The 17678-nt window shown below is 44.6% G+C and overlaps 1 protein-coding gene and 1 non-coding gene across 2 annotated transcripts; both read right to left on the bottom strand.

The window, feature by feature from the left end:
* Positions 1–255: 255 nt before the first annotated feature.
* trnaq-cug (transfer RNA glutamine (anticodon CUG)) lies at positions 256–327 on the bottom strand. Its single transcript has one exon. It is a non-coding gene; the product is annotated as a tRNA-Gln (tRNA).
* Positions 328–1879: 1552 nt separating this feature from the next.
* On the bottom strand, positions 1880–9865 carry rbx1 (ring-box 1, E3 ubiquitin protein ligase). Its single transcript, XM_069907606.1, has 5 exons — positions 9753–9865; positions 7730–7808; positions 4748–4818; positions 3697–3782; positions 1880–2241 (listed from the first exon to the last, which is right to left on the bottom strand). The coding sequence occupies exons 1-5, from the start codon at positions 9825–9827 to the stop codon at positions 2229–2231; spliced, it is 324 nt and encodes a 107-aa protein (XP_069763707.1). The 5' UTR covers positions 9828–9865; the 3' UTR covers positions 1880–2228.
* Positions 9866–17678: the final 7813 nt, after the last annotated feature.

Below are 17678 nucleotides of genomic sequence, written 5' to 3'. Positions count from 1 at the left end.
TCTTTCATTCTCTCACTGGCCCAGCTCCTGCCCTGTTTCTTATGGTCCAAGAGTGTCCAGAGGTTGTCAACCTGACATCTCAGGATGAGAAGGGGTTATTGAGGGGGAAAAAGGTTGTGAACCTGTTGAAATCCTGTAACTGGGTTCTCATGGATTTATTATGACAACAAAGTGCTCAGGGGAATGGACTGATGAGAGTTGAAGGAAGGAAGTGCAGGCAGAAGCTGGAACTGGTAAAATGGGGGGAAAAGTAGCAGGTTCCACCGAGATTTGAACTCGGATCGCTGGATTCAGAGTCCAGAGTGCTAACCATTACACCATGGAACCACACGGGCTGCGTTGCCCCGCTTCGCCTCACAACTGTTCAGCGTCGGCAACGCGACGGAGTTGGCGACCGCCCCCGAGCATCGCCCCGCCCCCCGTCGCTGGAAGCAACAGGGGCGGGGCTGCGGTTCCGTTCCTTGTTCCCCACCAGATTTCGGCGAGAATCCCGTTTGGAGCCGAGTTCGTCATCCAGGTTTTTACCGGATCCTCCCCCCCCCCACCACCCACGGGCCCCTCCTTCTGCCACCCACCTCCCCTGACCTTCCCTCCCTCGTGACCTCCCCCTCTGACCTCCACTCCTCACCCTCCAGACATTCCCTCCATTCTGACCTCACATCCCTTTCTCCACCTCTCACTTCCCCTGATGCTCCCTCCCTCCTGAACCCTCCTCCTCCCTCCAGACATCACCTCCCCTCCATTCTGACCTCACTTCCCTTTGACCTCCTGACCTCCCCTCCCTCCTGATCTCCTCACCCTCAATCTTCCCCTGCCTCCTCCCTTCCCTCCACACCTCCCCTGATCCCCTGCCTCCTGAACCCTCCACCTCCCTCCTGACATTCCCCCATCTCCCCTCCATTCTGACCTCACCTCCCTTTGACCTCCTCACCCTCTACCTCCCCTCCCTCCTGATCCCCCACCCCCCTCCCTCCTGATTCCCCCACCCTCCACCTCTCCCCTCTCTACCCCCTCCTGACCTCCACTCCCCACCACCTCCCCTGATCCTCCTCCCGCCTGGCCTCTCCACCTCCCTACCCTCCTGACCTCTCTTCACCTCTCGACCCTCCAGATTGCCTCACCCTCCAACCTCCCTTCCCTCCTGACTTCCTCACCCTCTACCTCTCCCCTGACCTCCGTATCCCTCCACCTGCCCATCCTTCACCTCTCTCATCAGACCTCCATCTCTCCCCCCTGACCTCCCCAGAATCGTCCCTGAATCACAGGAATTTTGCAAAATTAATGTGCTGTTAGTGACTGGCCAGACCCAATCTGGTTCCAGGAGACATTTGTATTTTAATACTTTGGAAAATGGATAATAAAGGAAAACCAATATCTTTGTGCAGCGAATTACTCTCGTGTTATTATCTTGTGTGTGACATTTTCCTACCTTCACCTTGTCACCAGGAAACAATATGCCCATCTCCTATCCATAGACAGAGCTACTCTACACCACCCAGAAGTGAAACAAAAATAAAATGTCTGATAACTGACAGCTCCTGCGTCTGTCGAGAAATCTTGATCTTCTACACTGGTCAATTCTGCGACCCTAGCACCAATCCTGAGACTAAACTACAGAAAAGCCGAAAGAACTCAGCTGGAAGAACACAGTGTCCATAAAGAAATCTTTCTGATGTTTTGGGGAGGGTTTAGGACTGAAACATCAGTAATATACTCCCTCTTTTCTATGTTATTGACTACAATCACAGCATCTGAAGACTTTTGTGTTTCACTACATCCTGAGGTACTCAAGTGCCTGTTTAATGCAACCGCAGGAACAAGCAACCTTAGGTGAACAGCTCACTACAGAGAAAGAAATAGACCACATTTTTGCAAAGTATTCTGCTAAACTTAATTTATTAAATAAAATCCATCTTGGTTAGGAGCCAAAGAAAACTTTCACACATTCTCCTGCTTTGATTAACATGGAGAAAAATAAGTCTGCACTTCGGGTTCTCCACCTGCAAAGACAATGTGAACGGTTTCCAGGGATTTAGTTCTTTGTAATGAAGAGTCTACAATCAGAGATATTAGAGGATTTTTAAAAAATGTATTTATGATAAAGTCCTTGTCATTTGAATAAACAGTTTTCAAAAAGCTTCAAGAAGGGGCAGAGCTGAGTGGTGGGTGGGATAATGATGTACCAGAGACACAGCAGACAGCAGGTACACTCTGCATTGGTGTTTCACCTAGTGGCCGTACCTGAGGAGACAAATTATGAGCATGACATAACTAATCTTTCTCTTGCAGTAAGACAAATCTTTTGGCATTCACTAGAGAACTAAAACAATGTGCTCTGGCAATGTGTGGTCACTAAAGCCACCTAGCCCCATACAGGATCTGGTCTGAGCTGACTGCAGCCAAAGGTGGTCAGCAGAATGATGATGGCTGTGGGGTTTTTTTTTTTACAAATTGCATAATACATATTTACCCAGAGGATGTGGAAGGCACTGTCCCTAGCAGTATTGATGTCCATCCATAACTGCCACTGAAAAAGAGATTAAGTGTCACCGTAGGTGGGTTGCCTAGGCAGCCATTCTCAACAGGGGCCGCACGCCCCCCCCTCCCCGGGTGGGGAGCCCACAGCACATTTAAGGGGGTGGGCCACAGATAAAATTATAATGATTTTTATGCAGTCGGAAGGAGAGGAGTACGGAAAAAACCAACTAAACTCGACTGCGTCACAGGGAAGGGTGGTCCATAAGCTTTGAGCTGAATCCTGAGGGGGCATAGCCGAAAAAAGGTCGAGAATGGTTGGCCTTGAGTTACACTAACCAGACTGGGCAAGGAAGGCAAAGGATTTTTTCAGACATGCAACACAGTAACAGGCCCTTAAACCCATGCTGCCCAATTACACCCGATTGACCTACAACCCCTGGTATGCTTTTTTTTTGAAGGGTGTGAGGAAACTGGAGTGCCCAGAGAAAACCCATGCAGACACAGGGAGAATATACAAACTCCTTACAGACAGCGTGGGATTCGAACCCAGGCTGCTGGCGCTGTAACAGTGTTGTGCGAACCGCACCACATTTTACAATCAGTTACAAACTTTTAAAAAAATTCCAACATATTTGATTAAATTTCTCAGCTGCAATGGTGGGTTTTAAATGTGTTCCTAGATCTACAATGCTGACCAGTCTAGTAATTTGACCATTAATGGGCTCAAGAAAATACCCATGGAGGATGTGAAAACAGTAGCCCAACGTATCCAAGTCTAGTATCCAAAGTTGGGCAACACAGTGGTGTAGCTGCTCCAGTGACCCAGGTTCAAACCCGTGCTCTCTATGTGGAGTTTGCTGGTGTCCTGGGTGTACTCTGAGTGAACTGCTTTCCATCTTCATTCCAAAGGCAGAATAACAAGCTGCTATAAATTTCCCTGTGTCATCAAGTGATAGAATCCACGAGAGTGGAGTGTGGGACAAATCAAAAGGAACTAAAATCAAGGAAATATGTACTTGGCACATATTTGTTTGGACTGAGGAGCCCATTTCTGTGCAGTACAACTAAAATGAATAGCAATACATTAAGACCATGTTATTTCTACACCCTCTACCTGGAGTCCACAGTCCATAACCACACCCCATCCCAGCCATCACCAAAGAGTACATCTGTTGATTTGGATTAATTAACCCTCCAGCCTCAAAAACATTGACTTACTTCTGGAATTCCCACTCCCTGTTGTCCAATGGACAAACCTGTCTGGTCTTCAGCCAACGGGAGATGCAATGGAAGTGAAATGCATGCTGCAGCAAGAGGCAGAAGAGAACAGGAATTGAAGTCAGCAGCATGTGGGCACACACACCACCATACAAAGTCCTCTGCAGCTTTTCCCCCAAGGGTTGTCAGTTGATTAGAGGGTGACATCCCAGGACAGTTAACTCAAGTTATATTAGACATTTACAAGCACATGTACAAAGGTTGAGCATTTCCCAATGCAATCTAAAATGGACCAAAACCAAAGTCTATGAAAGATCTGTCGTTACCCAGGTCAGATCAAACATTCTTGCTCAATTTTACACTCACATGGTAACTGTCAACTTGGGTATGGAACAAGATGACTTGGAGTTTATGCAACAAGTGCTTTTTAGGGACAACATTTTTCTGAAGATACGGAGAGAAAATTTGATCTGTGTGCTTTGAGAAGATTTCACCTCAGCTATTAATCCAAGTAGCACCTTCAAGACTGAACAAAGTACATTAAGACCCTTGGTACCTGGTACCTACAGGGATTAGTATATGCCGGATAAGTTCATTTTCTGCTCGCTTGAGATTGCATGTTGCATGTGTGGTGAACTAACAAAAAGGCATGTCAATTTTAAACCTGTATTTTTTATCTATTTATTTTCAGTAATTTTTCCCCAGTTGCTTGAATTCCAGATAACAGGGGTTTTTACTGTACCTCGTTAACGAGATTAACTAAAATCCTTCTTGTAATGCAGACAAATGATGTAAGTTTGGTACAAAAAGGTTCCACAATCAGTAACATCAGTTTTAGTGAATAATACTTGAGAGGAAACACTATACAGAATTAAATTTTATTCACCCAGACTGGTTTTCTTGATTATTTGTTTAGGGAACATAAAAGGCCTCATTTATAACTTCAGTATAAGGGCAGCATCATCAATAGTGGAACACTGCCTCAGTGCTGGACTGGTTTTATAGTTTACTATTACAGATCCAGCCCAGGATCCCAACCCCAGGTACTTACATTACACACGCCCCAAGCAACTGTACACTCTTCTGATGTTGCTGAAGCCTGGTTTGCTTGACATTCTATGCCTACAGATCAAAATAAAGTCCAAAAGCACATTACCAAACATTTGCTTCAACCTAGGAGGGCAAGTTATTTAACGAGGGCAGAGATTTGTGTTGGTACTGTGTGGTTGTTTCAATCATCTGTCCTGCTCAGTGTCTGGATGCTATTCCAGAGTTGGACAGCTGTGCTGTTGCAATTGCGCAGATCTGAGAAACACAGAAAGGCTGGACAAACTCAGCGGGTCTCGCAGCTTCCATAGGAAGTAAAGGCATAAATCTTTTGGGCCTGAGCCCTTCTTCAAGGTGTGACCTGCGATTCTATCTTTTCCAATGTTAAGAATGGACTGCGTAAAAAAGAACCAAGGGCTGTCTTCCTGTCTCATACTTCACATCAGCAAACTTTGGCGTGGATCAGGAATTGAGTCAGGATCTATATCCATTTATTAAAGCCCTCAATATAGTGAAGCATGGAGCCTCTACATCATGAGCCTTTAATGCCCACAATAACCTTTGATGCGGCACTTCACAAAACACCTTCGCAAACTCTTAGTATGATCAGTATTCTTCTAGCACTTCTGTGCCTCCTTTGGACACTGCAAGACCAACTGAGTTCCTCTAGTATTTCTGTTTGACTACAATCACAGCGACTGTTGACTTTTATGTTTCATCTCTTATGATGAGAAAACTCCAAACTAGTTCAGTTTGATCTGTCTAAAAATAGTGTTATTCATGTTTTATTTTCTAAAGCTGCTCACCTGCACAATGAAGCATGAGCAGATACCATCATCACCAAGATGGTGTATTTGTACCAACCCTGACACAAAGAGGGGTGGCTGAGTGCAGAACTGTACATAAACATGTATTTTAATGGAAAGCAAGTCAAATGTTTAAACAATAGACTGTCAAATGTCCTCTAAATTCCAATCTATCTTAAATAAGGCAGATATTGACAGGTTCTTGATTAGCCAGGGCATCAAAGGTTATGGGGAGAAGGTCATGGGGAGAAGGTCGGGCAGTGGGGCTGAGTGGGAGAATGGATCAGCTCATGATGAAATGGCGGGGCAGACTTGATGGACTGAATGGCCTATTTCTGCTCCTATGTCTGATGCTCTAAATGCAATTTCTCTTCTATTACATAGACTGCCCTTTATCACCACCTATTACTGGAACTGGCAGGTTTGCGGAGATTTGATTGGTTGAGTTTATGTAGCTCGAGCTGCAGCATGCTGTTTTCATCACAGCACAAATAGCATTCTCGTACCCCCACCTCTTACCAGACCGAGACCACCCACAAATTGGATGTAGAAAACCTCATATCCCACCTGGGCACCCTCCAACCAGATGAAATTAATATCAACTTCTCCACTTTACACTTCCCCCCCACCCTGTCTCCGCCCATCCCTATGCCTTCTTTCCTCCAGCCGTCTCTCTCTCTCTTCCCCTTTTCCCTGTCTCCTTTCCTCCATCTCTGCATTCAGAGCCCCCCCCTCCAATCAATTCTCTCCTTTCCTTCTCCTACCCATGTCCAATGATCACCTTTTTTGCCTGTTGGTCTGTGCTCCTCCCCTGCCCTTTTTTCTCTTCTCTCCCCCCCCCCCCCCATTTAATTCAGGCGCCTGCCTGCCTCTCTGCTTGTACCTTAAAGATGGGCTCGGGCCTGAAATGTCACTAATACATCTTTATATAAAAAAACAAATAAATAGATAGATGAAAGACAAAAAAAAAATTCTGAGTAAATAAAAAAGTAACTGAAAATAAATAAACAGAACCCAGAATAAATTAAATTTTAAAAAACCTCCCATCGATGCTGTGAGACCTGCTGAATTCCTTCGGCTGTTCTGTGTTTCTACTCTCATACTTTCACCAGGTGGTTTTTTTTTTTTTAAAAAGCACACTCATGCCATTCCTTTCACAGTAAGAGGTTTGCCAGTAATGGATCTGCCAAACCACGTGGTTGCAGATGGGCCACTATAGCCTTTGGATGTCCATTTCCAAAAATTTATTTTATCATTGGTAACAGATGGGTTTTCCAGACCAATATTCATAGCTCATTGCACCTGAAAAGGCCAAAATATTCTTGAATTCTTCCGTCCCTCTGGCTGAAGCATTTCAACATCTTTATTGGGGAAAGTTCCAGAATCTGGACCCAGTGATGCAGGAATGGCATTTAAATTTGAAAGAAGGGGGTACGATCTGGCCGGGAACCTACAGAATTCCCAGCAGCGTGTCCCATTTGGTGAAGAACGTAACCGCAAACTACCATTTGCGATTTTGCAACCCTCAGTACTTCTTGCAACTTAATTGCAGAGCTCAGCTGAAAGCCCGAGGGTTTCCATGGCTACATTTGATCTGATGTCAAGACAGCTTTGGGCCCAATAAATGCTGGATCCAAGGCTACCTCTCACAACTGTACAGCTTTCAGCTCCTACCTGTAGCATTTCTGCAGCTTGTGGATTGTATTGGCTGATAGATCAGATTCTGAAACCTTGTCAAACCTTTGCTCCACCAGTCCTCTGGACTCCCAAATTTAACCAAATGGTAATAAAGACTTTGCATAAGTGGGATGGGGTGTGACTACAGATTCAAAATCCAATGACAATGTCAAATTTTGCAGCAGTTTGGTAAACTGAGTGCTTTTCTAGACCACTCTAGACCGTTCTGGATGTTTCATAATCTGGCATTTGCTGGCAAAATCACCATGTACTGCCCATTTTTGATGCACTTGAAAATGACAGTTAACTACCATTAGTTCTAGAAGGAAAAACTGGACCTGGAGAACAGAAATTCTTTCCCAAAATATCAATAATGTTCAAGGAGCTTCATAGACACCAATATTGTTCAGCCTTCACAGATTATTCTGGTAACTAATACAGGAGTGTTTAGACAAGGGATATTCACAGTACTAAAATGTATGGCCAGGACATCTGATACTCACACAAATCCATGATGTGATTTCGGCAGATAGCACAGTTATCTACCACAATATCCCAGGCCCACAGGGCCACTGCATTCCACTAAAAACAAAACAAAATATTCATAAACAGTTAATCAGGGTGTGCTATTTATTCAGGTGGTACAATCCATTCACCTTAAAGATCTAGGAATGAAACCAGGTGAAGATAACCTTGGATGAAGCAGATTTCTTGAGTGAACGATGAATACAGGAGATATAAGCAGTAGTTGGGATTATGTTAAACAAAGCAGAGCATGGGAGGGGAGGCAGTCAGGAGCGTATTAGAATAGTCAGGACCAGAAATGGACATAACAATTTCAATGGCAGAGAATCTGAAGCAAGGACAAAGTCAGACTTAAGGAGGTAGGACATTTTGGCGATTGTATGGATATTTCTGGCAGCTCATCATGGGGTAAACGATGACGTGGTTAGTGTAGCAGTTAGCGTAATGATGTTACAGCACCAGTGATTGGGTTCAATTCCAGCACTGTCTGTAAGGAGTTTGTTCGTTCCCCCTGTGTCTGCATGAGTTTTCCCCAGGTCCTCTGGTTTAGTCCTACCCTTCAAAACATACATGGATTGTAGGTTAGTTGGGTATATTTGGGGGGCACGGACTTGTGGGCCGGAAGGGTATGTACGTCTAGATCAGGTTGCTTACAGTGCACTTCAGTCTCAGATAGCTCAGTGAAATCAGAAAAAGGGAACAGTTTCCACCTTCCCAGTTCAGGCGCCTGCCGACATTTTGCTCATGCCTTGACCGAAGGGCTGAAGCCCGAAACGCTTGCTGTGCGATGTGCTGAGTTTCCCCAGCAACATAGGAAGTAGGAACAGGAGTAGGCCAAAAATGGCCCATCGAGCCTGCTCTGCCATTCAATACGATCATGGATGATCTAATTTATGACCTAACTCCACCTACCTGCCTTCTCCCCATATCCCCTAATTCCTCTATCATGTAAAAATTGATCTAACCGAATTTTAAATATGTTTAATGAGGCAGCCTCAATCACTTCCCTGGTTAGAGAATTCCAAACATTCACTACTCTCTGGGAAAAACTACTTTTCCTCATCTCTGTCCTAAATCTACTCCCCCGAATCTTGAGACTGTCCTCTCGTTTTAGTTTCCCCGGCCAGCTCAAAAAACCTTCCTACATCTATCCTATCCATACCCTTCATAATCCTATATGTTTCTTTAAGATCTCCTCTCATTCTTCTGAACTCGAGCGAATACAATCCTAGACGATTTAATCTTTCATCATAAGTCAACCCCTTCATCCCAGGGATCAACCTAGTAAACCTCCTCTGGACTGTCTCCAAAGCCAGTATATCCTTCCTCAAGTATGGAGACCAGAACTGGACACAGTACTCCAGGTGCGGTCTCACCAGAACCACTTCAACCCCAGACTTTGGTGTTTTACTGCAGGATGTCTCGGATCTTTTTTCAGACACTGGACGATTATACCCACAAAACGTCTGCTCTCAGGCCACATGCAGGTCTAGGGGAGAGGTCTGGGAACTGTTGTCAGGTTCAGGCGACCCTTCCCCGCTGCCATCAGATTCCTGAATGAACCACAGGCACATTTCAGTTCCAGGTTAATTGCCAGAGTGCATCAGGACATCACACAACCCTGCCCTTACACTGCCTTGCCTTGACTTTTGGCGCACTATTTATTGGTGTAAGGTGCTTGATATGAATGTGATGCTGCGCAAAAACAACACATTTCTGGACTTGTTCATGACAATAAATTCTGATCCAGTCAGGGGCCCGGTTACCAGGCCACGTTCACCCCTTGTACTCCCGCCCCCCCCCACACCGACCGTCCATTGGCTCACGCTCTGCCCCTCAGACAAAGTTCCCACCCTGATTGGACGATCGAAGCTGTCAATCACAGCGGCACCGTTTAGCTCACCCCCGAATTTTGAACCCATTTCATTTCACATAGCTCCGTTCCCTTCTGTGCATTTCCCTCTCAGCCAGTGAGATTCCGCCCCCGCGGGTAACGGGTACCTTTTTAACTTCGAAGCGCTTCTTTCCGCCGCTGTTAGTTGAGCTCGGAGCGTCCACATCCATCGCTGTCGCCATTTTGTTCGCTTCAAGCCGGCTTCTGGTGCGACAGCCAATCAGCGACCAGCGCCTTGCTCATGGGCGTTTGAGGCGAGCGTGCTGAGGGAGGGGAGGGGCCAGGGGCGACAGGAGCGCCACCTGCAGGTGAATGGTTGCCAGTTCACCGAAGAAGCGATCCTCGTGTAACAGTGGAGGAACTCAGCGGGTCTCACAGCGTCTATGGGGGGGAAATCAGATTTATTTCACGAAATTCGTGGTTTTGCGGCAGTGTCGCAGTGCAAACATTCATATAAACCACCTTACAAAATAAGTGCATGAAGAGTCAAAGTAACTCAGTGTCCGTGGTTCATTGATCATTCAGGAATCAGATGGCAGTGGTAAAGAAGCTGTCCTTGGCCTTTGTGCCGGTCTTCAGGCTCCTGCACCTCCTTCCTGATGGTAGCAGTGAAGAGGGCACGGCTTGGGTGGTGGGGGGTCCTTGAGGATGGAGGCTGCTTTTTTAAGACACTCCCTCTTGTAAATGTCCTTGATGTCACAGGCTGAGTGAACAACCCTCTGTCCTGAGCATTGGCCCCTCCATACCAGAGAGTGATGCAACCGGCCAGAATGCTATATTACTTTTGTTTCAGGCGCGAACCCTTCTTCAAGGAATAAGCAAAGAACACAAAGGTATCCGAATAAAACAAGATCGGTAGGGGGAAGAGTCCAGGCGAACAAATGTTGTTAATTCAGATTTTCAGAATTATTGTCAGAGTTGCATGTATGAAATCATATATAATCCCAATATTCTTTTTTTTTTCATGTGAGTTACCAGTTATTGGTAGTGCAAAAAAAAATGTACACATGCCGAGGTAAACAAATAAAGAAACGTATACAAACTGACTGTGCAATTGAGAGCAAAACAAAACAAAGTGGAAAATTAAGAGTCCTTAAATGAGTCCCCGTGAACTTGTTTTGAGGAGTCTGATGGTGGAGGGGTAACAGCTGTTGCTGAACCTGGTGGGGGCGAGTCTTGTGGCCCCGATACCTCATTCCTGACGGCGGCAGCGAAAACAGAGCATGTGCTGGGTGGTGCTGATCCTTGATGATCGCTGCTGCTCTCTGATGGCAGCGTTTCCTGTCGATGTTCTCGATGGTGGGGTTTTGCCCGTGATGTCCTGGGTTGTGTTCCCCTGTTCGATTCTGTGGGCGAAAATCCTTTACCATAGAATAAATGAACAAGCAATAGTCGCAGTTAAAAGCTGCTTATTGAAACCTGCAGGCTTACTCTCTATCTCTCGGAGTGCTCGTCTCCAAGAGGTGACTCTCTGATCCACTCTGGAGCATTGAGACCCGAATCATACAAAAACGTGTCTATTTATACAGTTTATAAACAAAGAACACACAAAAATTGCTGCTATATGAGATAATTATTAAAGCAGAAATACAATAACCGTCTATCACGTTACATAAGTTGTCAACCGGACTTTGATATTTTAACTCATCCATTACCTAGACTTCCTCATGCGAGACCAAGCTCAGATGGTTCTGATCTTTAGCACAAAGGAATCTTTCACCCCTCAGCAGCTTCAATTCCCTAATGTACATTAAACCACACTTTCAAAGTCTCCTAATCCCATCACCATTAACCATTACAATTCTCATAATCACATACACATTGATTTATACCTTAGCTAAACACAATATCACATTTTAGAACATTCTATGAATGCTAACTCGGCCATTATGAACATAGGAAGTAGGAACAGGAGTAGGCCAAAAATGGCCCATCGAGCCTGCTCCCCCATTCAATAAGATCATGGCTGATCTAATTTATGACCTATCTCCACCTACCTGCCTTCTCCCCATATCCCCTAATGGGTAACCCTATCTCTCAACAACTTCCTCTTAGTCCGTTTACTCTTTTACATACTGGTCATAAATCCTGTCCTAACATAAGAATACTTCTTCCTTATGGACCCTATTAATATTCCGTTTCCATTCTGTCTATTCGACCTTACATTTTCCTCCCTTTTTACCCAATGGATAATCAAAAAGTGGACATAACAATTATTTCATGATCCAACAAAGGAGGCGGGAGAATAGGAGGTGTGAGAAACAGAAGTACCTTCACAGATTTCGCTCGAGACAAAAATTGAGAACAGAGAACTTTTATTGTACAACAGTGCAAAGTTGGGTGCTTCCCCTTACCCTGGGAATACACACACATACTGGGGCTCACCCAACTTTTATACAGTTCATTTCAGTGTACAGGTACCCTCCCCCCCCCCCTAACATTCTTCGGCCTCCTGGATTGGTCTGGCATTTGGTAATTCTGTCTGCCTAAGTGTACTTTCTGTAAACTTGAAAGACCATGGGGTATCCTGTCTGGGTCCCATCATATCATTGTCCTTATTCATGAATCTGCCTTTGCCCTTATTCACACATCTCAACCCCCAGGACTTACTTAAAATTCTATATGCAGAACTTGCTCATTCTTTCTATCACTATAAAACCCTTATTCTATTATACTTGCGTATAAGAGGTCACACTCTTATCGGAATTCATCCCTACTCAGCACTTACTTAACTTCCTCTAGTCCAGTCCAGTATTCCTTATTTCATTCATACTAGCTTTACTTCCTCTATTCTATTATCTCTCACAGAGGTGCAGGAAGAACGACTGTATTAGCCTGAGTCATACCCTGGGAATACACACATATACTGGGGCTCACCCAACTTTTATACAGTCAATTTCAGTATCAAAGTGCCCTCCCCCTTACATTCTTCTGCCCCCTGGATCGGTTTGGCATAGGCAATCCTTCCTGCCTACGTGCAGTTTCAGTACACTTGGAGGACCAGAGGGTATCCTGTGGGTGTCCCATCATGTCATTGTCCTTATTCACACCTTCCTGATTCTCGGGGCTACAGTCTCTTGGTATGCAGAGTTGACTCATCCTAACTAGGGTTGGCTAATTTAATATGTATAAATCTGTGTAAGGTTAGCTAATTAGATATGTAGGACTTGGTACTTCTGTCCAGGGCTAGGAGACCCTTATCTGATCCAGACTACCTCAACTTCCTACATTCTATTGTTCCTTACCACTCCTTATCTTAGTCTTATGGTGGCTCTTGTCACAAAGACTAGAAGATTCTTATGTTAATCGTGCTGACTCTGCTTTCCTGCATCCTAATCCCCAAGCTCATCCTGTTTGTACTGGTTACAGCCATTCACTGATGAATTTTAGTTTCTTCCATGTTCATAATTTTAGATCAATTTTCCCATCTCTCATACCAGGACCCTAAATAGCAAAATAAATCCCATCCGCCACCGGAAGCAGAATCTGTACGATCCAAATCCGAAGCCAAAGAACTCTACAACTTAATAACAGCAGTCAAATTCTGAACGTCCTGGAAATAATCGTCAATCCAGGTGCAACACTGAGGACCAACGGTGGCACACGTACCGCCAACAGAAGCCAAAAGGCAATCCGTGGCCATATGATTTTGAAGGGCCATCATCCGGACCTCTGTTAATTCTCTATTAATCAAGGTCAAAGAGGCCGCTGTATCGGACCATTTGGGAAATAACGGATAAATCACGAATCTGATCTAAAGCCATAAGGAAACCAAATCCTGGGATTAACCCCCCCCCCCAATTAACCTTGACCACCAAGTTTCCTTTATCAAATCCAAAGTGTCCTTTTTCCCCAAATGAGTAGATTGATGTACATAATCAATAATAGGTTACAAAGACGGAGGTATACAGACTTGCATTTGTAATGATCATGTTAGTCAAGTACACTACGAACTCTGCACACACTAAATTCTGTTTTTCACTCTTTTATCAATCTTTGGCTCCTACATGTCTCTTTGTGACCATGAAAGATCTCTGTTTGTTATAACATTGTCCAGCTAAACTTTTATGGTAAGCTCCCTGTCTATTCTGGCTTCCCCTTTTATGATTAATCATCACATTTTAACTTAAGCCCTTTTTAACCTAAATTCTCTATCTATAACACTTTCCAGGCTCCCTAGTCATTGAGGAATGGGAGCTTGGACAGAATAACTTTGTATTCTTTGTCCTTGATTCGGCATCCATGAACCCCGCCCCACCCCCCCCCCCCCCTTTCTCTCTCTCTCTCTCCAATAAGGAGAACAAGTCTGAGCGGGTGTATTTTGGAAGGAAAAACCACTTCTAATATTTGGAGATTGCGACTTTGGGCAATCCCGTCGCCAATGTCCCTCTTATCCACATTCAAAACAAGAAGAGGGCTCAGTGAATTGATTGCCAACCGTCCCACTCCCCCTAGACCAGTTGCCCCTACCCCTCAACATGCTTCCTCCGAAACCTCTTGCTCTCATGTTAAATCCTCGTCCTCTCTGATAAAAGTTATCCATAGTAGCTGGTGCTGAAATAAATGGGAAATTCAGAATTATCTATATCCTGGATAAATTCCGTCTTCATGGACGTCCCTAGAGTATTTGGAACTCCTATAGCCGAAGTATTCCAAAAAGCCGAAATAACTTGTCGCATTTGAAAAGGACTATTTTTTTAAATTTTTCACACCATAAACCACATTGACCATGATACATACATTTTCCTTTTCAAATATATAGTGTCATTTTCTCCCCCCCCTCCCATCCCACCCTCCCTACCTCCCCCCCCATCCATTTAAAGTACAAAATCTAAGATATATTAAACCAGTCAAACAATGTTGTCATTCAATAAAAATAAACAAGAAATTCCACTGAGTCAATTCTTTTCATTTCCTTCTCCTGAAAAGGACTATTTGATGACCACAGCAAATCATTGGTTTTTATCCTTTGTCAATAGGTAATGGTTACAAAAGTAACGAATTATACTGAGGAGAATTGCCCCCCTCGGTATAGGCAGTATCACCAGATCTGGCAGCAAAAACTCCATTAAAACGATCCATATACACATCAGCTTCCTCGCCTTTCACCATATAACCGTTTACAGCACGGAAACAGGCCATGTCGGCCCTTCAAGTCCGTACCGGTTCACTTGAACAACTCCACTAGCTTCTCCGCAAACTCCTGAGGCTTTCTTCATGATGCCATTGGTGTGTTGGTTCCAGGAAAGATCTTCTGAGCTTTCTTAGGTTTTAATGTTATAATCCAAGTAACATCTATAGGCAAAATCAAAGCACGCTGCAACGCCTCACTCATAGCATTTTTCTGAGATATCTCAGTTGGATGTAGCACTACAAGAGCTGGATCATCTACAGCATTAAACCTGTTGCTGAAATCTATTAAATTGTTCTCTATTTAAAGCCTGTTGCATGAACATCCACTGATCTCGGGCTGCAGCTTGATAAACTGAAATCGTCTTTCGAATATAATCTGCAAACCCCTTTCCATTTTGCTCAATGTCAGGTGCCTTAGAAAGCAACAACATCATATCAGCCGGATTCCAACGATTATAAACTGCTGCTATATTATTTGGAAGATTTGCCCCCGGAACAAAAACATTCTATATTGTTGGGCTGTTGGCTCAACATTTCCAAGTCGAGACCTGGTCCAATATGCAAAGGGAGAATTTATCACATTTGAAGACAAGGGAGAGTGATTCGAAACACCCTTAATAGATTCATATGAAGGTGGGGCAAAATCCTGAGAATTAACCCGAGGCTGTGATTGAGTTTCAGAAGCAGATGGATAGCTAGGCTGGCGTCTAGCTAAATCTGGATACAGCGAAACATTAGAATCAAAAAGTCCAGCCAAATCAGTTTTGGCATCCTCGTTTGCCACAGCCTTACTTCCCTCATTTTTTTGTTATTTATCCTTTCACATAAACTCTTAAGTTCATCCCATTTTAACCCGTTTATATCAATGTTTCTCTTAATAGCATTATCTCTCCAAGACTCCAACAGCATTTTCTCTTTAAGTTTTTACTGCCCATTCTCTCCACTTTGCAATGGCAGCTTTTAACTTTTCTCCTTTATTTGGACCGTTCTTCCAAATGGCTTTTTGAACTTCTAAAATTTTATCCAAATCCCATGTAACCCCCAAGGGCCATGCCTCAGCTCCTAAGCTAGCATGTGCTTTTCCTGAGATTAAGCGAACATGTTTGGATAACTCTGGGTACTCTTGTACCAAAATCTGCACTGGACACTTCGGGTCCTCACATGTATCTAACACATTCCCCATTTATATTCCGTCCGGGGTATCCCAGTACTCTTGAGTGACACGAAATCCAAACAACGACTAAGGTAAACTCACCATAGAGCCCTGCTGTTCCTTCAGGACTCGAAAATCTTCACTGGTCACTGGTACAATAGAACTGGGACCCCTTTGGAATCCTGCCGACTATGCCAAATGTCATGTTCGATTCTGTGGGGGAAAATCCTTCACCACAGAATAAATGAACAAGCAATAGTCGCAGTTAAAAGCTGCTTATTGAAACCTGCAGGCTTACTCTCTATCTCTCGGAGTGCTCGTCTCCAAGAGGTGACTCTCTGATCCACTCTGGAGCATCGAGTCCCGAATCATACAAAAACGTGCATATTTATACAGTTTATAAACAAACAACACACAAAAATTGCTGCTACATGAGTAAATTATTAAAGCAGAAATACAATAACTGTCTATCACGTTACATAAGTTGTCAACCGGACTTTGATATTTTAACTCATCCATTACCTAGACTTCCTCATGCGAGACCAAGCTCAGATGGTTCTGATCTTCAGCACAAAGGAATCTTTCCCCCCTTAGCAGCTTCAATTCCCTAACGTACATTAAAACACACTTTCAAAGTCTCCTATTCCCATCACCATTAATCATTACAATTCTCATAGTCACATACACATTGATTTCTTCTTTTGGCTTGGCTTCACGGACGTCAGCTGCAGGCTCGTTTGTGGCTGACAAGTCCGATGCGGGACAGGCAGACACGGTTGTAGCGGAAAATTGGTTGGTTGGGGTTGGGTGTTGGGTTTTTCCTCCTTTGTCTTTTGTCAGTGAGGTGGGCTCTGCGGTCTTCTTCAAAGGAGGTTGCTGCCCGCCGAACTGTGAGGCGCCAAGATGTACGGTTTGAGGCGATATCAGCCCACTGGCGGTGGTCAATGTGGCAGGCACCAAGAGATTTCTTTAGGCAGTCCTTGTACCTCTTCTTTGGTGCACCTCTGTCTCGGTGGCCAGTGGAGAGCTTGCCATATAACACGATCTTGGGAAGGTGATGGTCCTCCATTCTGGAGACGTGACCTACCCAGCGCAGTTGGATCTTCAGCAGCGTGGACTCGATGCTGTCGGCCTCTGCCATCTCGAGTACTTCGATGTTAGGGATGAAGTCGCTCCAATGAATGTTGAGGATGGAGCGGAGTTAACGCTGGTGGAAGCGTTCTAGGAGCCGTAGGTGATGCCGGTTGAGGACCCCTGATTTGGAGCCAAACAGGAGTGTGGGTATGACAACGGCTCTGTATATGCTTATCTTTGTGAGTCAAACTGCATGAGTTTTTCAAGCTTTGTTGGGACCAAGGAAAATTGCTTCAGGACCTTCGTGAGAAATCAGACTGCTCAAACTACAGGGGAATCACGCTGCTCTCCATTGCAGGCAAAATCTTCGCTAGGATTCTCCTGAATAGATTAATACCTAGTGTCGCTGAGAATATTCTCCCAGAATCACAGTGCGGCTTTTGCGCAAACAGAGGAACTACTGACATGGTCTTTGCCCTCAGACAGCTCCAAGAAAAGTGCAGAGAACAAAACAAAGGACTCTACATCACCTTTGTTGACCTCACCAAAGCCTTCGACACCGTGAGCAGGAAAGGGATTTGGCAAATACTAGAGCGCATTGGATGCCCCCCAAAGTTCCTCAACATGGTTATCCAACTGCACGAAAACCAACAAGGTCGGGTCAGATACAGCA

This window comes from Narcine bancroftii, chromosome 13, assembly GCF_036971445.1.
Source record: "Narcine bancroftii isolate sNarBan1 chromosome 13, sNarBan1.hap1, whole genome shotgun sequence".
NCBI lineage: Eukaryota > Metazoa > Chordata > Chondrichthyes > Torpediniformes > Narcinidae > Narcine > Narcine bancroftii.
The sequence above is the reverse complement of the archived record's forward strand: the minus strand, read 5'-3'. Positions and strand labels throughout refer to the sequence as shown.